Below are 24,904 nucleotides of genomic sequence, written 5' to 3' on the forward strand. Positions count from 1 at the left end.
TTTGATGTAATTTTTTCCGTGAATAATATTATGTTCAGAAGTCAGAGTTTATCCTACATTTTGTTAAAAACAATAACTTGTGTATAACCAACTATGGTATATATGTTATAGAATTATTAGATATTTAATATAATGGTGATAAAAGAAAACTACATAAATATCTGGAAGAAAGTAAAAATATACAAATATTAAATAATAGATAAAATAAATTAAGTCTTTGGAGTAAAAAATTGTATTGCTAAAGTAATTTGGATATTCTATACTTTACTTTTATATTTTGACTTGTATTTTTGTGCATTTACTTAAAAAGTTATCCATTATTATTATATAGTATATCTATTGTGATTTTGAGACATCATTTTAAAAAAATTACTTTTTTCTCAAATAAAAGTTTCATTGATTTTAATTTCTCTCATTTGTCCCCTATTTTCTTCCACTTTTTTTCTCACCCAAAACCCCAGAATTTTCCACTATTTTTATTTTTATTTTCATTTAAAATACATGTAAAACAACCATATTTATTAAGTAAACCAGTCTTGTAATTCATGAAAGAGCTGTAGTGGCTGCGACAGAATTCTTTCGAAGAAAATTAGCATGTTCTAAAACGAGAAGAGATGGCATAAAAAAAAAATACCAACACTATCTTAATTAACAAAAAAATATTTTTATCGGCCTATTTAAAAAGTTTTAAACCGAAGAATTCCGCATAGATTAAACAATTTATTCTCCCTATATTTATTGTCTGATTTTCTGATCATATGATAGTAATTTAAGAAACTATGGAATAACAATTATCTTTCATTTACATTAAAGGCGTTTTTCTTTCAAAGTTAAGATCGTTAGACTTTTCATACCATGAAACTCTTTTTTTATTCCAATTCAAACCTCCAATCTCGTCTAATTTCGGCATATATATTTGGATAGATAGATTTGAAGTTGTGCATAAACAATAAAAATTCAAACGAAACACGAGATATGGCTAAATTATCATGAGTGCATAATTATGATACACAATATTAACATATATATGTATTTTTCCCATTTATTGCGAATCTACATCCTTGTTCTTGCATCATTCTAATCATACATGATCTTGACCTAATTAGTCGAACCCTAAAAAAAGGAAACAAAAATAACGTTTGGCAAAGCTAAGCTCCATAGTAAATACGTACCTTTTTTTGGAGCATAATAACATACCTTATTTAGCCATCAAATTAAGAAAATGAGCTTTAGATTCTTTAAAAAATTAAAAAAAAAAATTAAAAGATTAAACCAACTATATATCATAGAAATTAATTTCAGGGATACAAAAAAGTTAAAAAGATTAATGGAGAAATTGTACCTTCCTTCACAAGAATACACACAAAAACAAGTATATATATATATTGTTTCGTCTCCTAAAATTCCACGAACAGTTCATTTTCTGGAACATTCCAAGTATACAGAAGATATGTGCCTCGCCTGTCCTGATTATATTCATTGAATCACGTACGTCAAAGATTTATCCTGAGTGGCATTTGCCTGCATCTGCACCTGCACCTCCTTTGTTTCCCCTTTCTGGCGAATTCTAAGCGTGTTAATGTTGTGCGTGTGTTTGTGTGTGTGTGTGTCTATACATATATAATATGAATATATGCGCAAGATCGAACGCATGAGTGAGGATTAAGGAAGAGACGAGGGAAAAAAAGGTGCAGGTGCAAATGCTGGTAAAGGCAACATCTTGGCATGCATCCATTGATTCAGCGAGAAATTTAAGTTAATTATAACTCTGAGTTGGGTACCTTTTGTATTCATATTGTTGAGTTGTATTCTCCCTGTGTATATATAGAGACTGTGTGTGTGCCCACAAATCGCATTAAATATTTAGTCAGTGCCCGACTTGATGAAAATCAAGAAACGAGTGTGTGGCTATGTAGCTTACTTCACAAGAGTCCAAGATAGGACATGCTTTTGGGGTAAATTTCGATATCTTTTTCAGATATTTAGAACATGGAAACTTCACGTGTTTGTGAAGCTGAAGTTTAATTTCCTGTTGATTAGCTGTCTTTTCTAAACATGGAATCAGATATGATATGATATTATATTATATGATGCCCTTCCATACGAGTGGTTGTCTGGTTGATATATGCGTACTTTGTTTTTTAGTTGGGAGAAGTGATTATTCTGATTGGGTATTGAAGTCAACAATTTATCTCAAACTTGATATTTTTTGTCTAAGATGGGTTGTGAATTGTTGACTCATTCGCACTCTTTTGAAGGAATCCACGAGAATCTGAGTCCTGTAATTTTCGGCCCGCTGAAAAAATATCGTGGCTTATCCCGAGCTCCCGTGGAGGCGGTCGAGCAAGAGACCTGGATCTCGACTCACCGACCTCTCTAGCATATTCAAATTGGAGCCAATTCAAACATCTTTGCTTTTCCGGTGTGCAGAGCACTCAGCCTGAGATCTTTTTGCTCTGTTCCCAGTGCTCCTAGGGAAAGAAGTATAACATGACCCGATAAATTGTCCACTCAGCTCATCTAATTTACTCGGACCTCATTAGATATCATTCAGTTATGTCTTGGACCCTAACTCGTACAATTGTATTTATCCAATAAATTTTTATAACAATTACTTCATATTCATTACTATTTTGTTAAATACTTACAGAAATTATTATAGGATTTTATGGTAACATATATATTATTAACTAATTCATATATTGGTTTCTATTAATGTCGTAGAGGGGCATCACAACTTCGTCATCGGATATCAGTATCATTTTAAGTTGTGTAATGCACTATTAATTTATATTTTTTTTAAAAAATAATTTGAAAAGTTATCTTCCGGAAAGATTTAATAATGAGTATGTCTCTTGTGAGACGGTCTCACGAATCTTTATCCGTGAGATGGTCAACCCAAATAAAAAGTAATTTTTTTCATGGATGACCCAAATAAGAAATACGTCTCACAAAATACGATCCGTGAGACCATCTCACACAAGTTTTTGTCATTAACAATATTTGAATCGATGGACCGACATACTTCCAAAGAATCTACGCATCCAAATTATCGTATTTTTCTTTAACTAGAAGACAAAAATATATAACTTCATTAATTTATTTATTTATTTATTTATTTCGTAACTAATAACCCTATGACACAAGATATGTGGGGAACGTCCAAAAGTAAGTAAACCAACAACGCAAAGATATTTGTACCTAACAATTATAAGAAGAGATAAGGAAATGATTTGAGACCCATTTCCCACACATCCATTATCAATGGAATTCTCGATTCTGACACGTAACTTTTTATAATATTTTTAATTTTTAAAAAATACAAAAATATTTTTATTATTAATAAGTTTACATTGCTTCTAAAACTTTTTCTGTTAGATTAATTATCAATATATTTGGCATTTTAAAATGAATTTATATGTGATCTAAATATATTCGTTACTTGAAAAATTTGTACGCATCCAACCATCGCCTTGACAGTTGATAGATAATGTGAGAAGTACGTGTGGATGGTCCCATTTGGAGCACAACAAGTCCACGTGAAGCAGAAGCCCCTGATCACGTGGGATTTTAAGTAAACCAACCAATTACAAGATGCCACGTAGATCACTGCCTTACCGACGAAACTCTTGCCCAATGGATTTTTTTAGCGGTTGCTTTGGATTTCTAAACTCCACTTCAGCACCGAATTTCCTTCTTAAAATTTAGAAAAATACAGCTTTTTTATAAATTTCTCTATATTATTCTAAACTCAAAAAATAAATTTTTTTATGGATACCACTAATCATCTCCACACACAATCTTACCATTTTTATATATGCTATCTATATTTAAAATCTTGGTTTATATAATATGATAAATATTTTTTTCTTAAATAATGGCTAATTACATAAATTAATTTTATTAATGATTTTTTTAATTAGTTAATATTAATATATTGTATACAAAATTAAGACGTAAAGCATTATAATTATATAACAAAATAAAAAACAACATAATTAATAACAAAGATTTGTTAGGGTCTCTCCTCCACCGAAAGTAATCTGAATGATTTGTAAGGGCATCAACAATCTGCGCATTCGAAATCATTTTTGGAATACTTCAGCATGGAACATCGGAATGTATAATTTCCGGAGAAATAATCTCTGACACAGCGAGGAATAATAAGCACACAAACAATACACTTACGATTTTCATATGTATGTCAATAAAGTCGGCCTCCATCATCCCACTGGTGTCCTTCATGAGTATGGCATAATATTTTTGCTCTAATTTAATTTCTTTCTGCATCATCTCGGCTTTCTTCTGCTTAATCTGAGCTTCCTTATTTTACTTGTCTCAGCTTCCTTAATAGCTAATTTTTCTTTTGATATTCTTGCATTTGTTCCCATTTCACTTTGAGTTATCCATCGTGTGTAACTTTGGTTTTGTGATTTATTTGTCTCTCTGTTTGCCTGCTGTACGTGAAGGAATGTCAAACGTGTCATTAGTATCGGGATTGGTCGAAGAAGTATGTGCCTCTGAATTGCGACTTCTTGTTCGCGTGACGACCAAGTGATTGGGGAGCGAAAGAACAATCTTGCACATGTATTCGTACTTGATTGTCTTATTCTTGTGTGACATTTTCCACGTATCATGTGCAGCAGTTAAAACACCAACGTCACTTTGACCATTAACCTGATTGTTGAGGAAATTTTGTCGTATTATCCGGAAAACTTATCGATCTCAGGCATAACATGATAGTAATGTGACTTTATCGCATTCTATTCTCTTACTGGCCTTCTCACAGGTCGATTATAATTACACAGCATGTGGTGATACTTCGCCAAAAAAACTTTTTTTTTTTTTTGTGTGTGTTACCAACTATTGGGTTGTTGGTAAAAGAACCCCAAGCTCGTACAAGACATTTTTCCTCCTCGATTTACCATAAAACATTAACTTTATTCCGAAGAACATTATTTTCTTTATTATACTCATCATCGTTGAGGTTAATATTTTTTATCCCGGGTTGCATCGAATGTGGTGGAATTTGAAGTCAGACTTTTGAGATTCACTTGGTGGGATGTTCCATGGTGATGGAAGAGAGAATACATGACAATTAGGTGGCATGATATAAGGGTCACCCCTTGAAGCATAATAATCGATCGAAAACATTGTGTGAAAAAATTGAAGGTTAGGAACAATATTTGAAGCAGTTGGAATATTTTGTGCAAAGTAAGTTGCATGAGAAAATTCAGAAAGACGAAGATTTAGACGAGAATGAAATTGCGAATTTTGAGATCTTGAATTTCTGTATGTATTCGGAGAACCCAAATAATAATCACTAGATGAACAACTGAAAAGATTAATCATTTTGGTTTATAGAAATGGACTACAATAAAGGTTTCAAATAAATAAATACGGAATAATAGTAAACTCAGATTCATATGTTATTGGTACACATAAACTAGTAAACTGAGATTTATGGCTCAGTTTGATAAGTAGTATTAAGATTGGATTATTTATTAATATTTTGTTTGGTTTGATTTTTAAATTTGAGATTGATTATCTCTTTGATAACTTTTACTAATTATGTTGGAGAACAAATCCAGGCATTTAAGAAGGATAAAATCTATACGGGTACACCATAAAAGACAAATCACCAAAATACTCCTGATTTTAAATCCCTAAAAATTCCAAGTGGGTCTTCTTGAAGGAAAAAATAATAATAAGAAATAAATTAAATATTAAGATGAAGGGTATTTGGGTCATTCGTACATTTATTATGATTTTATCTATCTTATTAATTTCACACCACACATGATATTATTATATATCTCTCAAATTAAATATCTTATCATATCTAACATTAATCAATCAAATTATTAATAAACCAATTATCATATCCTCCGTATCAAGCAAACCAAATATTGTGCAGGGATTGTGTTTCTTTATCCATACACACATTTCAATTTATCTTTTCATTTAATTTTTTAAAAATTAAATTATGCATGGGACCCGCGGACATGGGGTGCGTGTAATGCACACCCTACTTAAACACAATTTTTTTAAAAAATATTAGTATAAAATAAAACCTGTAGCTGACGTCTAATTTTGGACGCCAGCTATATCTTTCAATGTTAAAGCTTCAGCCTACCCCCGAGCTGACCTAATTGGTTCGAATACACGTCCAAAATATTTTGTATGATGCAATGCATTTGCTAATTTTGGGTATGTATTGAGTATATTTTTGGGTGAATGTAATAGTTTGTAAATTATATAAATCAAGCAAATTTTGTATGATAGAATTGCTCGAAAAAATGTTGGCAAAGATGATCGAATTCTTAATCAGTAATGATCAAATGCTCACTTACTCCACTAATTCGGACAATACCTCAGACAATCCCTTAAAAACTAAATGTCCAAATTAAAGGGTTTTTTTAAAAAATAATTTAATTTTTAAAAATAATTTAAAAAAAAAGATTTGCAAGCACGTGGAGCAGCGTCCGTGCTTTGTAAGCACAGACGATGTTCCACGTCCGCGCTCCAAAGCGACGGAATATATAAAAAAATCGTCGCAAAATTTGAATCGGCAACGGTTTTTGAAACCGTCGCTAAAACTGAATCAGAGACGGTTCATAAACCGTCACTAAATTGAGCGACGGTTCGCTGAAATGGAACCAGCGACGGTTTAAAAACCGTCCCTACTTTTAGCAACGGTTTAAAAACCGACGCTATGCCGAAATTTTGGTACATACATTCCACGATGCGGATAATTTATATGCACGTCGCGGCTAATAGTATCAACAGCGTGCACATGTACGCCGCAGATAATCTTGAACTTTCAACGACTTGCATCTTTGCAGCGTGCAAATGTGCGCTGCGGAAAGAGAATTTGCGCGTTGTGAAAAGCCATTTTTTGTTGTAGTGAAGACATAGACAAAAGAGGTTGTGCATCTGATGCTGTCAATCTTGAAATAATCATGGAACCAAATTTGGTGCTTCCTAGGACTGTGGAGAAGTCGTAAGTCTAGGATATCTCAATTGAATGTTGTTCATTTTCCTCAACATCATTATGTGGTCATGTACAAGATGATGTGGACCAACATTAAGCAAATTTGTAAAACTGTGTATGTTCGACCAAGACGGAGTTTGAAAATCCTGCTGACCAAACAAACCAAAGTCAGTCATCTCTGAAAAACTTATTTTTTGATGAATTTATTGTCTTTTTTTTTGTATTCACTACAACAAAAATGACTTTTTGCAGCGCGTAAATTCTCTTTTCGCAGTGCACATTGCACGCTGCAAAGATGCAAGCCGTTGAAAGTTCAAGATTATCTGCGGCGTACATGTGCACGCTGTTGATACTATTATCCGCGGCGTGCATATGCACGCCGTTAGTACAATTATCTGCAGCGTGCAATGTACGCCGCTGAAGATAATACCAAAATTTCGGCATAGCGACGGTCTAAATTGCTGATTCCATTTCAGCGACGGTTTTTAAACCTTCGCTCAGGTTAGCGACGGTTTATGAACCGCCTCTGATTCAATTTTAGCGACGGTTTTTATTCAAATTTAGCGACGGTTTTTTTTATATATTCCGTTGCTAAAATAAAGCGTCGCTGACGGAGTGCGGACGTGGAGCATCGTTCGTGCTTACAAAGCACGGACGCTGCTCCACGTGAGCAGCGCTCGTGCTTCGTAAGCACGGATTGAAATAATGTTGCAAATTTTTTTTTTAAAATTATTTTTAAAATTAATTTTAAAAATTAAATTATTTTTCAAAAATAACCCCCAAATTAAATATTGTCTTTATTTAGTAGTTCTGCGCGTATTATATGGTCATATCCTAATCTTTTGATCCAAATCGATGGTGTGAATTTTATATAAACAGGTTAGCGATTCATGTCATTAATCAAATATTCAAATAATTATTCCAAGACAATAGAGACGTGACAGCCTCAAATTTCAGTCAGGTCAATAGCTAACAAATATACTAGTTCTATTCAGGGGCAGAGCCATCCTTGGGCTAGGGTGGGCTCCAATTCCACCCAAATTTTACAATTTTTTTTTAGTTTTTTTATGTTTTTTATTTCTGTCTTATTTTTGTCTTTTGTTTTCTTTATCTTATTGATGCGAATTTGAAGAATTTTTTAACTATGAGTACTTTTTTAAAATGATTTTCTGCAAATACATATAATCAAATTTGACTTTTGCTTGCATTTTGCTCAAAAGGTTGAAAAACTTGATGTCAGTTGATTTTTAAAATTAGCTTTAATTTCCAAATATAATTTTAGACTATATTTACAATAACACACAAATATATTAAATTTAGCTAATATGTTAATACAATTATGCAGTTGCTACATATTTTATTATATATCTATTTAATTTATATTAATACTAAAAGTTTTATAGAATTTTAATTTTTTAGTATGAACTGGCTAGTATATGTTTATAATAATTGATTTTGAGAAAAATAATTAATGATTTTGAGAAATTGCGCGTATTTTCCATGTGAATCATATTATGTAATATTATATGATTTATCAACGATTTAAATTTTGTGCATAATGACTTAAATGATGTATCAAACTTTTTGTTTTCTATTAATGTCCATATTATTCTTTTATGTTTGTCAATTTCATTATTTTTTTTACCATTGGTTTCAAAAAATGATGTGAAATGACTTTGACTTTTGACCGCAATGATTCTTAAGAGTAAAAAATTTAAAAAATCTTTTTTGGAATTAAGATAAGGCAATACATCAATTCAGTCTATGAGTGACCAAAATATCGATTTCAAACCAAATAACTTATCGAGCTGAATTAATTTAAAAAATCAATTCAAGAACCTACTTTTTGATTGATAAGTGATTTATACATTTTTATCTGCGTCGTTTACTTATTTATCGAATATGATATATTTATTTAATTGACAGCTTGATTCGTCTTGTTTTAACTCGTCATGTTTCTACAGCACAATGGAACAATCATTTTCATCAATGAGACTTGTTAAAACAACTCTTCATAATAAGATGGAATCATAGTTTTTCGGAGATTCTATGGAAATCTACATCGAACGAGATTTGATCGAAAAATTTGATAACGATTTAATAATTAATGAGTTTTATTCTGAAAAGAATCGAAGAGCACAATTTCAGTAGTGTTTTAGCTCCATGTTTTTGAAGATATTAAATACCCTTGTTTTATATTTTCATGAAATCAATGTTTACATATTTTTAATTTTTAGTTAATTATTTATTTTATTAAATACAATATGGGACGGAGCCAGCCCCAGATAATTTTGAATCTTGACACCGCCCCTAGTTCCAGCTAGCCCTTGAACTCATCATGAAGTTTTCATTTTCATTAAGGAATTAATTTACGTTTACGTGATCTCAAAAAAATAAAATAAAATCGAGACAATTGGCTTCTTTAGACTTCTTATATTTCTATGAGGATAGTACTCGATATATTTACGTAAAATTGATTATTTTTATTTTTCTTTCAATAGATAATATTATAAGTAATATCTCATGTACTATTTATTTTATAGGATATAGTAGTCATTGTTCTTCGATGCTTATTATATAAACTCTCGAACCGACAAAATAATCTGCAAATCAATAGCCATGTACAATGCGCTGGGCAAACTCGTACGACATACTCGCCTAATAAAATGTTGGTGGTGAGAATCAAACTCATGCGTTCATCTATTTCACCAACTTGAACAACTTGAAAAACTTATTGTTATTTTGATATTAAGGATAACACAAAAACTCATGTGAGACGATGCGCGAGTTAATTTTGTGAGATATATATTTTATTTGGGTCACTCATTAAAAAATATTATTTTTTTATTGTAAGCATTTCATGAATAAAAATCCATGAGATCATCTCACCAGAGACCTAATTATAATAATAATACATTTGATAACTATGTAGAGACTGGATAGAGTAAAAAACAAAAGTTTTCAATAATAATAATAAATAAATAAAAAACATGCTCATTGTACATATCTTGGTAATTTTTGCACAAAGATCTTCAAATTTTACATTGTATGTTTGAAATATTAAAATTATAAAATTTATTAATCTAAAGAATATTAAATTATTAGAGTTCTTATATAAAAAATATTTAATTTATTATATTTTTATCAACATATTCAAAATATTTTTAACTGCTTTATGTTTTGTTCATCCCTAAATTCTGAAAAATTATTATTTATTATTACGGTTGTTAATTTTAATTTTTTTAACATTGTTACTTTTATTATAAAGTAGGTTTTTGTGAGACGGTCTCACGAATATTTATCTGTGATCCAGGTCAATTCTACCGATATTCATAATAAAAAATAATATTTTTAGCATAAAAAGTAATATGTTTTCATGAATTACCCAAATAAGATATCTGTCTCACAAAATACGACATGTGAGACCGTCTCACACAAGTTTTTGTCATTATTATATTAGTCATTTCATTTGATTATTTAACATTGATTCGTTTTTATCAACGTTATTAGTTTTTTTTAAAATTCACAATAATAAAAAATAAATTATTTATCCAGATATAAAAATAAAATTCTGCAGTAAATCTGAGGGCCGAGGTTTGAAATTCCGCTCCTTCACATCGCGGCCCCTGTTTTGTTTTTAAATATATTAATTTATTACAATTATTATTATTTAATTAAAAAAAAAACGAATCAATTCTGTACTCTGCCATCTTCTTATTACAATTATTATTATTAGTCGATGAATTCTGATGAACCCAAAACGAGGAAAAGGCCGATGGTGAAAAATGACGCACCAACAACGATAATGTGTACTGTGGTGGCGATTGACCACACCGATTTGTGTTACCGAGTGTGCTCAGCCTGTGAAAAGACTCTCCCCGATAGCTCCGCTGCTTGCAGATACTGCAGTTTTAGCAACAGTTTCAACCCATTTACATCGGGTTCCAAGCGCCTCTTTCGTGTTCTTGTTAGTATTTGCAATGAACTGGGAACGCAAAAGTCTTTAATGTTGCATCGTTTATGTACAAACTTGTGTCTTTTATAGGATGTTTTGCTGTTTAATAAAAGGTCCATGTTTTGGGTTTTTACAGAGACATGGTTTATGGGAAGATTTTTGGATGTGTCTTGACTGTTTTGAAAATGTTTGCAGATGTCTATTGCTACGGATTCGAAGGTTTTTGTGGTGATAATGTTTGACAGGGCTGCAAGACCGTTGTTTGGTTGCTCGGCAGACGAATTCTTTGACTTTGCCAAGACTCATCCTTATGCTGGTACATTCGTTAATTATGTGCCAGTTCTTGTCTAAATATCATTATTGAGTTTTAAATTTTTGCATTGTATACTAGTGAATTGTTCTATGAATTATGTGAGATGTAGGAAAGGTGTAACTTACGGCTTGTAAATGTGACTTAACCGCGAATTAAACTAGAAAAGTAATCTTATCTCCGACTTAGTGATCTACGATATTCTTTGTGGATCCGCAAATCGATGTTTGGCGAATCACCTCGAGAACTTTTTTTCTGTAAGTTGTTGGTGTATCATGCCTCAGGTTCACAGGGTACGATTACACTCGAAGACAGACCAGTTATGGTTTTATATCTTAATTTGTTGGAAATTCATGAAAATTGTCCGAAACTAAAAATTTTTAACTGCATAATGGTTCTCAGAAAAGTTTCTCACCATGAAATGGAAATAAAATGCAAAATTTACTATTTTTTTGCTGTTATTTATTACTTTGTGTCGGGGTATAATGCTTGGAGGAGGGTCCATCTCAAACAACCAATATGTTAGATGTGAGATCAAATTTATTTAATACACAACGATTTATTAGGAAATTGTAGAGGAACCATAGCATATTGTATAGTTTTTATTTGGATTCGCTTCAGTCTTACTATATCGGGAGATTAACTACAATTGAAATACTGGTATAGTATTATATTTTCCATTCTTGTTTTTACAAATATGTTTATTTTTGGATGCTTGCATTTCATGTTGAGACATATTCTGTTTTCCCATCTGAATGAACATATTGGACGGCCTTTTCAGTTTTCTGACTCATAATATTGACTCATCTTGCTTTTCTTAGCAATGACAGCCGGCAGGGTTCTGGAGGGAGAGATGCTAACTGTAACACTATCAAACCCAAACAGTGGAAATGCCCAGCATCAGCGAGTGGTGTCAGTTGTGCCCTTAAGGACTGGTTTTCAACCAGCTATTGAGACTATGAGGGAATCGTACCATGTAAGAGGTGTTTCTTGACAAGTTTTATCTCATTGAATTGTAAAAATATATTCAGCTGGGTAAATTTTTGGATGAGCCTCTGAGTCTAGTCATTGTATTATACATGGCTCACCGCTAGCAAATGCAATTCAATGGTTTACAGAAACTGGTAATCCTATTATCAATTTAACCTTTATTGGTATATTTTCATACTATCCTTCTTTTTCATTGCACAACCGTTGGAAGTTATTCTTGTAACATCACCATTCCCTCCAAGTATAACTCTCTGCAGTTAGATGAGGCCTGTAGCAGGATCGAGTTACAACTAAGCAGCTCTGCTTTCCTTCTAAATTTTTGCAGTGAAATTTGCGAATTAAAGAAATGGAAGCTGTGTTTTTTTCTCTTGGATTTTTTCTGTTGATTACCTTTTTACATTTTTGTATCAACAGAAGATGATGAAAATGGAAGTGTAGAGTGGTCATATGGAACAACTGTTTCAGTGACTGCTTTCTCACGACAATATGTTCACATTGAGTTCAGGAAACAAGTTAAGCTATCTGATAATGTTTGCTGCTCGAGTCTTGTGACGCGCAATTAGACTGATGTGGAAAAGTTTGTGGGAAAATTAGCAGGTAGAGGTTAAGCCTGGAGACAGAGATTACATTCTTGAAAACTGTTCTATATATTGAGGAAACTGCATTCGTCTGTGGATTTGATAGTAGTGTTGATTCTCTATCAATTCAAGGTTGTACAAACATTAAGCTCGTATTGTATATATAATACATGTTATAAGATATGGTACTGTCTTTTGGTTAAAGTTTTGATTCATAAAAGTTATTTATTCAAATACACGAGCAGCTCGTCTGTTGTGATTCTGGGTTTTATTTATTCAAAATAACACGGATGCTATTCTCTTTTATCTATCTCAATTAATGGGGGGCGAATCACAAAAGGCCCGCCTGACCCAAGGGGCTTTTGCCTTGCATCCACCTTGTTAGCATTTCTAAAGAATTTTTGGGCTGATCCATGGGAACCAGATGACCGGCATTGTGCACTTTCAAAAAAGTAAGTGGTCCATATCCTCTCTGCAATCCAGCTTCTACGCCATCTACTGAAAATGGAATCATGGATGCTCCCAAGTATTTCTTCGCTCCCGACCATGTCATGGCATCAAGCCATTTCGAATTCCCTTTCCGAATCACAAGAATTTAGTTAAAACATACAAATTCCATGTATAACAATCCAAAATTCAGAAGCTATATGCAAGAATCTTACCAAGCCAATTGCATATTAGATCATATTCCTCAACATACACGAGTAACTTGATCCCTTCTTCCAGAAGTGCAGGTATTCCTACTTCGAGATTTCTCATCCAGTCTTGGAGCATACCCTCGTACACCTCGGAGCTGCATGACACGAACTCTACGTCACCAACACCAAGAGCGGTTTTGACGGATTTCAGACTCAGAAATTTCTCCATGTTAGAGTAGTCGTAGCACAGGCCACCCTCACATTTCTTTCTTATATCATAGACCTGCATATGCCACGCGGGGTGAATGCTTCTTTTAGTGGACCAATGTTTTTTATTCTCTATAATACATGATAAGCAGATGCCAAAGAACAATATATCTTACATTTATACCCTTATTCATTGCCAAAATGCGGTTTAAGAGGTTATAATTGCAATCTCCATATGCTTCCTCACATTTAATTCCACCATCGGGACCTAAAGAATAACAGCAGAAGAAAGCAGATTTATTTAATTATCACCAATATCAGAAACACATTGTAGGCTGCAATTTAAGGCACTACCACAAAGTTTGGCTTCCTCTACACATTTCAAAACTGCTGGTTTCAACCTATTGTACTGATCTTGCGTAAGTAGTTTCATGTCTAAAGCAAAATCAGCGTATGCCTGATATTGGATTTCTGGGTTAGTTAATCCATTTCCTATGGCCATTCCCTGTGAAATACGAATTTGATTCCGTAAAACAATATTCAGATTAGCTGATATTAGATGGCAACAACATACAGAACTAGTAAGATGTACATAAAGACCTTTAGATTAATAGGAATGCCTTCTTTGTTTTTGTTTCCTTCAGTTATTCGAGAAGCCAATGCAGGAATATAGTGCCCGGCAAAAGATTCTCCAGTTATGTAGAAATCGCTCCCTGCAAACTGAGGATGCCCCTTGAAAAACTCCTGACAGTACAAAAAGAATTCTCTTTAGATTTATAGAATTATGAATAATCGCTCTTTATTTTTCTTGAAATGGCGAATGTTGGTATAGAAGAAGACCTGCAAGAAGTCATATAGATCATTGGCAACACCCTCCTCATTGTGTCTAGTGTCAGCACCATCAGAGCTGTAGCTAAAACCGGTCCCAGTTGGTTGGTCGACATATATAATATTTGATACCTACATTTTATGGAAGGATATGGGAGGAGGAATCTGTTAGGTTTCCAATGAAGTGAAATGGTAGTTTTAGTCAGTTTTAACAGTTACCTTGTCCCATCCAAAATCATTCCACGTCAAGGAGAGGTTGCTTGTTATGTGAAAGGGGCCGTTTTCATAAAACAAAGCTAGTTCACTGGCGCACCCTGGTCCTCCAGTTAGCCATATAACTACAGGATCCTTGCCGCTACTTCTTTCTTTTTTTGATGAAGCCTCGCTGCTACTTCTTGATTCAAAGAAAAAGTAGAACATCCTGCCAATATTATATCAAGAAATAAAGTCAAAGGTTTTCTGTTCATTATGGATGGTGACTGATCCAGCTTAATAACTTGGGTATGGATCCAGGAATGTAATTGAGAGGGTTAGAAGTAGCGGGCAGGGCGACGAAATGGTATTTTTGAGATGCAAAATATATATCTTACCAAGAGCAATATATATATATATAAATATTTTGATTTTTTTTCATTTAAGTACGATACTAAGTTGGCTCTAATGGTGGGTACTTTCCCCATCACTAATGTTAAACGACCTATCAGACAAAATAATCTTCAAATACTTCGTGAGATTTTTAAGAAAATAAAGTTCCTCCCTACCAATTTGAACTTGTTATATTGGCATGGGCAACCACAACCTACAGCGGAGGGAGTCTAAATTTAAATCTTTCATCTCTTTCCAACTCATAATTTCGGGTCCGAAACTGAGTGGAAACCACTTATCATGCTGTGAAAGTGTGAAGAAACAATTTATACCTTGCATCTTTGGAATGCTGTATCTTATAATAACCAGCATGATGACCCAAGTCAGATACAGGTTCCCCTGTTTTCAAAACAAAAGGAAACTTGATTTTCTTTTCGACAATTCTTGATTCCTTATCCATTTTATACCCTGAAGCTTCCCCAACATGATAATTCATGTCATGCTTTGGGAACAAGTTGAATGATCTGATGAGCCTTTCTGCCTCTCCTTTTGGAGTTTTCAGATCGAAGAAACTCCCATCACCAAAGGTTCTCTTGCTAATGCTAAGGTTGCAGAAATCGGAAAAACGAAGAAGACAACATAAACGAAGAAATGGCAGAAAAGTGTTGAAGCCATTACAGATTTTTGTTCATGAATTCTGATAAGCAATGCAAAGGCCGGTTTTATAACGTTTTTGTGAGTGGGAGAGAAGAGTTAATGTAATCTACCTTTAAGAATTATGTAATTCATCAATAAGTTTAACTTTCAAGATTTAGTCTGTCAGATTTTTATAATTACTCAAAATTTTCTTTTTGAATTATTTTATATATCTTATAATTTATTTATAATACATAAAAATAAAGTTAAAAATAATAACGAGTGACAATGTTTTGATAATCTAACATCAAATCCCTTCACCGTCAAGACTCAAGAATTACTGTTATAATTGGAAAATCTACACGGGCCAAAGTTTATCATAATTTCGTCCTAACGTAAAACTCACACCAAATATTGCATAATTTTTTACTCTCTATATTATCTAACATTGTCTTTTTTATTTTGTATCCATCCTTTGATTGATATCCCACCGATATAGACCGGATGCACATGTCAATTGCAAAAAGTTTTTTATACCAAGATAATTCATGTTTCAAGAAGATTATCGTAGTATATTTCATCTCTAGAAACACTGTCGGAAAAGTTTGTGGTTGCATGATGGGAAAAAGATTTAACATTTTCGAGTTTATCTTAACTTGATTTGAAACATGGTATTGTTAGTATTAACCACCTGCTGCATTTGACATCCGTGTGTTGCGGACCAAAAGGCCAACATCTAATTTTCCTATCCTGCCTCGTTTCTCAAGGTGCCACTACAATAGGAGACAGACCAGCAATCATAATGAGGTTCTTAGGAAAGTTTCTTCCCATGAAAACGAAAAGAAAATGTAATCTTTGCTTATCGATTACTTTGTGTTGGTCTATGATGATGCCTAGAGGAGAGTACATCTCGAATGAATAATTTGTCGGCTGAGAGTTTGTCAACTTTATTTTCCATACAAGGATTGATTAGGAATTCATCGAGGAAACATAACGAATTGGATAATTTCTATTTGGATTCCCTGAAATCTTGCTATATCTGGAGATTAGCAACGATCAAAATACTGGTTTGGTATTTGGTTTATTCTAGTTTTTCACAAATCTGCTTATTTTTGGATGCTTAACTAACTTAATGTTGAGGCCATATTCTGTTCTTCCAGCTGAATTAACATATTGGACTGCCTTTTTCTGACTCTTTTCTTTGGAGAACCATGCTTTCCCCAGAAATGACACAATGCAAGTCATCAGATATATATGGTACTGTATTTTGGCTAAAGTATTCATTCATATAAGATTAGTTCTACAAAAACATCAGCAGGTTATCTGTCGGGGTGCTGGGTATCAAAGTAGGATACTGTTCTTTTTATATTTCTCAATCAATGGTGGCAAATCACGAGGAACCTGCCTGACTCGAGGGGCTTTGGCCTTGCATCCACCTTGTTAGCATTTCTTAAAATTTTTTAGGTTGATCCATCGGAATTAAATGACCGGCGTTGTGCACTTGCAAAAAAGTAAGCGGTCCATATGCTTTCTGCTGTCCAGCCTCCGCACTCTACGGAAAATGGAACCGTGGATGCTGCTAGGTATTTCTCCTGTCCCGACCATTTCATGGCATCGAGCCACTTCGAGTTCCCTGTCCGAAGCACAAGAATACGTTTTAGAACTTTCCAATTCCATTTGTAGTAAGCTCAGAAGCTAGTTGCAAGAGTCTTCCTTACCAAGCCAGTTGCATATCAGATCATATTCTCCAGCATACACAAATAACTTGATTCCATCCTCCAGAAGTGCAGGTATTCCTACTTCAAGATTTCTCATTATGTCTTGGATCAAAGCCCCACACATCGAAGCTGCATGAGACGAACTCTATGTCACCAACACCAAGAGAGATTTTGACGGGTTCCAGATCCAGAAACCGCTCCAGGTTAGAAAAGTCGTAGCACAGGTTACCCTCACACTTCTTTCTTATATCATAGTACTGCTCATGCCATACGAGGTAAAATGCTTCCTGTAGTTAAGCTATGTATCTTGTTCTCTAGAGACATGATAATCACATGTCAAAGAATAATGTATAATAAATACATTTATTCCCTCGTTAATTGCCACTATTTTGCTGAAGATGTTTTGCAATCTCCGAGTGCGTCCTCACATTTTGTTCTGCCATCCGGGCCTAAAGAAGAACAGCTAAAGAAGCAGAAATTTAAGGTACTACCACAAAGTTTAGCTTCCTCCGCGCATTGTAAAACTGCTGGTTTCAATATAATATTCGATACCTTGTCCCATCCAAACTCATTCCATGTTAGGGGGAGGTTGTTTGTTACGTGAAAGGAGGCATTTTCATCAAACAAAGCTAGTTCACCACTGCACCCTGGTCCTCCTGTTAGCCACATGACTAAAGGATCCTCGCTGCTGTTTCTTGATTCAAAGAAAAAGAAGAACATCCTGCCAATGTTGTATCAAGAAAAATAAGTAAAAAAATTTATGTTCTAATGATGACTAGTTTGGTTAAAAAATCAGGGGACACGTGATCTACCTAATCGTATTTTTGAGTTGCAAAATCCGTATTTAAAAGTGTCAAGCAACAACATACATATATACCTTGCATCTTAGGAATGCTGTACTCTATGATAGCCAGCATGATGCCCCAAGTCAGAGATGACTGTTTCCAAAATAGAAGGAAACTTGATATTATTTTCGACGATTCTCGATTCGTCACCGAATTTGTAATCGGAAACTTCCCCAACTTGAATGTCATGCCATGCTTTGGGAACAAGTTGAGTTATCTGATGAGCCTTTCTGCCTCTCGTTTCGGATATTTGAGATTGGAAAAACTTTCCTGTTTAAAGGTTCTTGCTGATGAAAAGATTGCAGAAATCAAGAGAACAGAGACAAATGTGACATGTTAACAATGGTAAAGAAAAATTGAAGCCATTAGAGTTCCTTTGTTCACGAGTGTGAGTCCTAAGCAGTAATGCAGAGGCCAGTTTTTATAGCATTTTGTGTGAAAGAAAGAAGTTTTAAGGTAATATTCCTTTCAAAAAATATATATAATCGCCATTCATACAATTTCCAAAAACTCCAATTTTTTTTAAAAAAAAAACATTTTAGTATATCATGTAGTGATTTTTCTAATTATTTAGTCTGTCTAATTTTCTCAAAATTACCTGTCTGCTTAAATTGTCACGTTGGATATACACACACACACATTAAACTTTTTGTTGGAAAAATCTAATGTGTTGTAATGTAAAAGGGTCAATTTTGCATCAATTGTATGAATTTCTTACGATTTGTCTCTTTAATTTTCAAAATAGTAACGAGACCAAATTTATAATAACTTTAATGTATTTTCATTAAAGCTATTTAGTTTATATGAGTGATGTTTGAACAATTAGACCTCTAGATCATATCGATCGGAGTAGTATTATATATTTTTGAAAATGACACATTATGCACTAATAGGCTTGGTAGATACTATCCAAATATGCACTGTCTTCGTGTGTTGAGTGATGAATCATAGTCATTCATTTGTATATCAATGAATTTCTATAGCAACTTGAGTTAATCATTTTCGTAAAGCGATGACGAATACGAATTAGTTGCTATAGGGGTCCATTGTGCAGTCACGCAGGCGCGGACCCGGGCTCGGGCCGTGACATATACTATTAACGTAAGCACATGCAATGTGTAGTTTGTGTGAATTATTGTCATATATATATATATTAATTTAATTAATAGAAACAAAATTGCATATACATATTAATTATTATTTTATGATGATATATTTATATAATATTCTACCACTTTTATAGATGATTGATGAAGCCCAACAGAATAACAATCTATCTTCTAAAAACAAAAGCCCAAGCCACAACCCGCCATTCTCAACTCATCTGAAAATTATCGGCGCCAAAACACCGGAGATTGTCTTTGTCTGAGGGGGAAGAGATGGCGGAAACCTACGAGCCTCTGGATTTCGAGTTCGAAGATCCCATTCCCAGTTCTCCTGTCGCCAAGAAAAAGTAAAACCTTTTGTCCCTTCTTTGTCTTTCCCCAAATTTTCTGTACCTGTGATCAAACTGCATGACAAAATGTTTATTTTGAGGTTTTTCTTCTTCTACAATGGGGTTATCTTCATTTTGCTTTTATCTGTTCGTTTTTTTAAGATTCGCTCGACTGTTTTCTAGGTGGCCCTCGTTATTTTAAATGGGCCTTTTGTGTCATTTATGCACAAAGTATTTTTCTTGGAAAGGTTCAATCATCTTTTCATCTCACAGGAAAAAGCTCATCGGCTTGGATGATCTCCTGGAGGATTATCAGAAGGAACAGAAGATACTCGATGAGAAAAAATCCAAACGAACAAACATTCGTAATGTTTCTGAGGCAGAGGATGAATTTGATGATGCTTCGGAAGCACGACTGTCTGAATGTGTTGACAAGTGCGAAAAAGAGGCACAGACCTTTATTTCTGGTGTCTGTTTAAATTTTTGTTTCACAGAGTAATCGTTTAATTTCAGCTCATAGTTTGTTGTTATGTAGATGAATCAAGTTGGTGGTGATGATGAAATGCCCTTTTGGGGTATTCAGGTTTTTGGAGATCAGGTTCTATTTCCACGAGATTTTCTCATTCATGTTACTCCACAAAATTCATATAAACTTTTGGTAATGTGAATTGATATTTTGTTAATTTCTCTGCAAATTTCAGAAAAACTTTCCTCAGCAAGAATATCCAGATATCAAAAGTTCTGTTTTCCTGCAGTCTTTTTTCAATCATGACCTCAATTCATTGGTTGAGCTAAACATTGAGAAAGGTGTATTGCTATTGTTCTCTTTGTCTGATCTTTCTATGAGTTTTGCGAGATCATGTTTCTTGAATTAGTTATAATTAATATTTTTATTTCTGATATCATTGCAACCTTCCTAGTTAAATGAATGTGGAATAAGGACTTCTGAACCTGGAAATTAAATAATCTGTCATGCTATGTTAGGAGAAAAATTTCTGGAAGGACTGTTGGTGGATGGATGGCTGTTAAATTTGGTGTATACGTGCGGTTCTGTTGAAAGATCCATCGCCGCTTGGATATTTAACTTAGGTGAGTGTTACATCATTTGGTCATTACATGTTGAAAGCTTAGTCACGCCTGGATAACCTCTTTCTTTATGTGTCTTCAGTGTTGTATTCGTCAAACGAAACATTGGTGACAGCTGCATGTGAGTTTTGGTGTACTATTCTCATCACTAAGGATAAGGTTGCTCTTTTTATGGTAGTTGTTGGTATGCTGGCATGAATATAATATATAGTTTCTTTTACTTTCTAACATCCAAGTTCTATCTACTTGTGGCGACTGGCAGGCTGATTTATCTAACATCAAAATTGACTGGTTACCCAGATATTTAGATCTAAAGAGAGCTCTTGAAAACTATGGTTTTCTTCTGAGTTTGCCTCCTACATCTTCATCAGATGTTGATATGGTCCATAATGGTAAGCATCTTGCATTTCTATAACATCGTTACTATTCACATTTTATGATAATTAATATGTGCAGTTGAAAAATGCCAGGAGTTACTTTAAGGTTTCAAGGGATTTCTCCTTTGGATATTAGATGGAATTGTCCACAATAAATTTCGAGATATTTAGAAAATTTTGAAAAGTGCTGATGATTCAACAGTTTGACCATGCCTATTTTAAATGAGTGGACATTGGTATGAGCTTTCTTACTTTCAGATCCCATTTCTCTGACTTAATGCTTTATTTAGCATAAGTATGAAGTGATTGATTCGTTAGCTAACTATTAATAATTTATGAGAATTGGTTTAAAAGAAATGGTTTGACATGGCTTAGTTGTTGATTAGATTGTCTTTCATCTTTGTTTTGTGTAACTTCTCTCCCGGGTAACTTTTGTAATATGGAGGAAGAGAAGAGTTAAATATCGTGTAAGATGCTTGTTTGGATCTTTTTGTTTTATCCCTTTTGTTGAAATCGTTGAAAAGAAGCGTGAACATGTAGGAACAAAGAAGAGAGATGTTCCTGTTACAGTCCTGTTTATCTCATTTTTTCACTCCTATCATCAAGATCCAATAATGAAATCGTTGCATAAACTATTGGTTTGTCAGCTCCCTGGCATCTGCTTGCTATTTTTTGTAGGTTCTGGTACAGCAGGTCCCCCACAAAATATTAGATCTTGGATAAAGTGTGTCGGTGCTTGTTGCCAAACAAGGTATTTATCTAAAACAATTTACTTGATTTATGCCATGCAATAAGGAAAGTTCAGTTGCTTCAATTATTTAAATCTCTAGGTTATGATTGCATCTCCGTTTGAAATATGGAAATGTTGTAGATTAATCGAGCGCCTGGGAACGACAAAGTTACACCATTGTCATTTTTATTATGTTCCAACTTATCCAAGCTTTAATTGCTCTGATGGCTTTAAAAGTTCGACATTACATTTTTGTTTGCAGGAATACATTTTCGATTTTCTCGACTCCAGAAGCAGAAGAACTGCTATTTATAATTGTTTCTTTCTTCCTTGATCGACAACTTTTAGGTCTCTCAGTGATATTGCACGAGTGCATGCTTTCAGCTTTAAATTTCTTCAGATATGAGGAGTGGCATGGCTGCTGTAATGAAGTAGCCAAGTCTCTTGCTAGCAGGTGTCTATCTATATATTCTTTGTCAATGTGCAAATTTGTTACACTGCTTGTTCTCTTGCGGCTTATATTTGATTCTTCGAACTTCGATACAATTAATTCAACACGATACTGCTGAAAAACAGAAATTAAAACATGTTTACTCACTGCTTTTCATGTTTTTCTCACTTTACTTAATGTAAAGGTTGATTACTGACGTTGAAAGTGAATTCTATCAAAAACCTAAAGTGAAGTGTGCTTGGAAGATTGTGGGGCTAGTTACGGGACTGACCCCTCGGAAAGGGGAAGTCCTCATACCACACTTCTATCAGAGTAATAGAAATAAGAAAAAATCAATCAAGTCTATTTTCTTCTTAAAGCTTACAGGAATGACCAATAATACTTGTAATCTAATGCAAGTGTATGGATGATTCTTTGTTCCTGAATGCATTTCAAGTAACCAATTTTTCTATCCGTTCTCATTGTTCTATCCAATTGCTTTAGCCATTAATGAAGAATTAGATATATAATTTGCAAGGACTATACGGTTCAAACTTGTTTGTCCCTTATTTTTTAGATTTGTTTGTTACTCCATCTCTGGCTATAGATTCTGATATAACTCCGCAAACATTGGCTTCAAAATGCAAAAATAAGCGTTATACTCGGTCACACATGGTATATTTGGAGCTTGCGAAGGGCTTTACACCTGTATGCAGTGGATTCTTTTATGAACTTGATGTATCCATTCTGGTAGAATGAGAACAACCACGAAATAGTTGTTAGTAGAGCCCATTGCGTAAAATCTTGTTTTTGTGGAGCATGAGTCAGGGGCGTACAAGAATGGTTAGATATGACAATAAGTCCAAGAGCTAAGTGTTGTGTAGGACTAAGTACTGCATGGGTGTGGAAATAACCTCTTGAACTTGTGGAACAAAGTGTCGCCCATGTAAAAACCACCTCTTGAACTTACAGAACAAAGTACTAACATCTAGAGTATCAACATATTTGCTTCTGTCCGTGCTGAACTTTTGTGTTCTTTATGAAGATTGCCTAGGGACATTAATTGCTTGAGAGTGGTAGAGAGTATTGTGGGAGTTGATACACGAAGCAAGCAGCTTAGGAGTGCGGCAGCATTCCAGTTCCTTGTGGTGTTTTTGGATGAGAAGGTAAAAGTTGCACATTATGTTTTTGTCTCCTGACTTCAGTGGTTATGATGATCCACATAAAGAAATGGTCCTGGAAAGAAGTAACTTAAAGATGGTAGTTTCCCTTCTCATTTTGTTTTAACAAATAGCATGTAAAATTAGTACATTATGTTTCTCATTTACAGGTATCTGATGCTGAGGAAATTTTGAGATTGCTAATCTCAATAAATGTAAAAGACAAGAACTGTGATCTTTTCAAGATGTATATATGCCTGAATCTTGCTGAAAACTGGCTATTCCTTGACCCCAGTTTAAAAGATAACAAATCAATACAGCGATCATGGGGAATTTGCCTTCAGAATTGCGCTTGTGGAATAACCATAACTGACTCGAGGTCTTATGCTTCAAATGTAAGAAAAATGCATTTCTCTCCCTCCCTTCACCACAACCCTCTCTCGTGACTCTAATACTTAAAATGACAAAAATCAAATAAAATTTGCAGGTTCGTTGTAAAGCGTCATATCTTCTTCAAGGCACAGCCAAGTGATTGTTCTGCAGGTACATACTCTCAAATGTTCTAATAACAAGTTTTATTTGGAGTTTTGGTTTATCTTATTTTGAGAAGTGAACTAATAAACATCCCCAAGTACTTTAATCCTCCTCATGCTCGACCACACAATTTGTATGCCAGCATCCAGATGCTAAAATTCCACATCATTGTTTTGTGAGAAAATAACATGTATCGGCTGTGGATCCAAGATTGAAGCTAAAATTCAAAAAATTTAGGACGGGCAAAATCCCATTTTTGGATGTACATATTTCAATAAAAATGAGTTTATATACATGGTTGAGCATATTTTGTGCTCCCTCAATTGTAACCAGACTGTGAACTTGGCTGAATTAAGTTTTTAGGTGCATTATTTAGTGATTTCTACGAGCTTACATCTCAGGCAAGTAAAACTATAATGGCACTTGTGTGTGAAGCAAGAACATGTTGAAGTGGCAACTTACCCGTCCTTTCAATTATGTAGGTTTCAAAACCACCTGCCTGAAGATCACCTGATCCTGATAACCGTTTTATTTTTTGCTCTTTTGAGCTTCTGAATGAGTTGAGATCAGTATTGCAGGCTGTCAATGTTATATTCAAGCAGTGTTATGTTCTACCAAGGGCCACTTTGGTTTTGCACAGTGATTTTATTCCTTTGTTTTGGCTCTTCTCGGGTTTTTTTTTTCCCCAATTATGAATAGGCTTTGTATCAGCTTTCAGGTATACTGCGGTGTTGTATGCTACATGTAAGATTATTTATATTGTATGTTCCTGAAAATGGTTAACTTTGTGAATATGCTTGAGTCTCCAAAATTTATTGTTGATGGAGAATGAAATTCAAATTATTCTATTTTGTGAAAATTTGAAATC

General features: G+C 33.9%; 3 protein-coding genes and 1 pseudogene across 6 annotated transcripts; 2 read left to right on the forward strand and 2 right to left on the reverse strand.

Moving 5' to 3' along the window:
• Positions 1-10,679: 10,679 nt before the first annotated feature.
• LOC142529853 (uncharacterized) lies at positions 10,680-13,008 on the forward strand. The gene is made up of 4 exons (XM_075635523.1): positions 10,680-10,961; positions 11,145-11,265; positions 12,081-12,235; positions 12,664-13,008. Exons 1-4 carry the CDS (start codon positions 10,734-10,736, stop codon positions 12,685-12,687), a joined length of 528 nt encoding a protein of 175 aa, XP_075491638.1. The 5' UTR covers positions 10,680-10,733; the 3' UTR covers positions 12,688-13,008.
• A 150-nt stretch (positions 13,009-13,158) lies between these two features.
• LOC142529852 (serine carboxypeptidase-like) lies at positions 13,159-15,849 on the reverse strand. Its single transcript, XM_075635522.1, has 8 exons — positions 15,418-15,849; positions 14,720-14,921; positions 14,513-14,632; positions 14,273-14,416; positions 14,027-14,177; positions 13,849-13,940; positions 13,490-13,748; positions 13,159-13,403 (listed from the first exon to the last, which is right to left on the reverse strand). The coding sequence occupies exons 1-8, from the start codon at positions 15,579-15,581 to the stop codon at positions 13,159-13,161; spliced, it is 1,377 nt and encodes a 458-aa protein (XP_075491637.1). The 5' UTR covers positions 15,582-15,849.
• Positions 15,850-16,875: 1,026 nt separating this feature from the next.
• Positions 16,876-18,108, reverse strand: LOC142528547 (serine carboxypeptidase-like 48; annotated as a pseudogene).
• Positions 18,109-19,547: 1,439 nt separating this feature from the next.
• Positions 19,548-24,830, forward strand: LOC142529285 (uncharacterized). 4 transcript variants are annotated; one of them, XR_012815869.1, is made up of 13 exons: positions 19,548-19,737; positions 19,993-20,167; positions 20,255-20,317; positions 20,421-20,526; positions 20,704-20,808; positions 20,888-20,964; positions 21,068-21,197; positions 21,861-21,933; positions 22,175-22,366; positions 23,388-23,508; positions 23,673-23,717; positions 23,798-23,897; positions 23,990-24,045. XR_012815869.1 is itself a non-coding variant. In XM_075634784.1 (13 exons), the coding sequence occupies exons 1-12, from the start codon at positions 19,664-19,666 to the stop codon at positions 24,032-24,034; spliced, it is 1,386 nt and encodes a 461-aa protein (XP_075490899.1). In that variant the 5' UTR covers positions 19,549-19,663; the 3' UTR covers positions 24,035-24,045; positions 24,519-24,830. The 4 variants fall into 4 exon arrangements, 3 of the variants coding, with proteins under 3 accessions (XP_075490899.1, XP_075490900.1, XP_075490901.1); XM_075634784.1 differs by adding an exon at positions 24,519-24,830 and having other exon boundaries at positions 19,549-19,737; positions 23,673-23,897; XM_075634785.1 differs by lacking the exon at positions 19,548-19,737 and adding an exon at positions 24,519-24,830 and having other exon boundaries at positions 20,015-20,154; positions 23,673-23,897.
• Positions 24,831-24,904: the final 74 nt, after the last annotated feature.

Source organism: Primulina tabacum, chromosome 16 (genome assembly GCF_025594145.1).
Source record: "Primulina tabacum isolate GXHZ01 chromosome 16, ASM2559414v2, whole genome shotgun sequence".
Taxonomy (NCBI): Eukaryota; Viridiplantae; Streptophyta; class Magnoliopsida; order Lamiales; family Gesneriaceae; genus Primulina; species Primulina tabacum.

Excerpts from the sequence above, each read along its gene's own strand:
- LOC142529853 (XM_075635523.1), top strand. The coding sequence starts at position 10,734 with ATGAATTCTGATGAACCCAAAACGAGGAAAAGGCCGATGGTGAAAAAT. Across the intron at positions 10,962-11,144 it reads AGCGCCTCTTTCGTGTTCTT|ATGTCTATTGCTACGGATTC; the intron begins GTTAGTATTTGC and ends AAATGTTTGCAG. Across the intron at positions 11,266-12,080 it reads CAAGACTCATCCTTATGCTG|CAATGACAGCCGGCAGGGTT; the intron begins GTACATTCGTTA and ends TGCTTTTCTTAG.
- LOC142529852 (XM_075635522.1), bottom strand. The coding sequence starts at position 15,581 with ATGAATTATCATGTTGGGGAAGCTTCAGGGTATAAAATGGATAAGGAA. Across the intron at positions 14,178-14,272 it reads GCATTCCTATTAATCTAAAG|GGAATGGCCATAGGAAATGG; the intron begins GTCTTTATGTAC and ends CGTATTTCACAG. Across the intron at positions 13,404-13,489 it reads TCTAATATGCAATTGGCTTG|GGAATTCGAAATGGCTTGAT; the intron begins GTAAGATTCTTG and ends TGATTCGGAAAG.
- LOC142529285 (XM_075634784.1), top strand. The coding sequence starts at position 19,664 with ATGGCGGAAACCTACGAGCCTCTGGATTTCGAGTTCGAAGATCCCATT. Across the intron at positions 19,738-19,992 it reads TCTCCTGTCGCCAAGAAAAA|GAAAAAGCTCATCGGCTTGG; the intron begins GTAAAACCTTTT and ends TTCATCTCACAG. Across the intron at positions 20,318-20,420 it reads TTCAGGTTTTTGGAGATCAG|AAAAACTTTCCTCAGCAAGA; the intron begins GTTCTATTTCCA and ends TGCAAATTTCAG.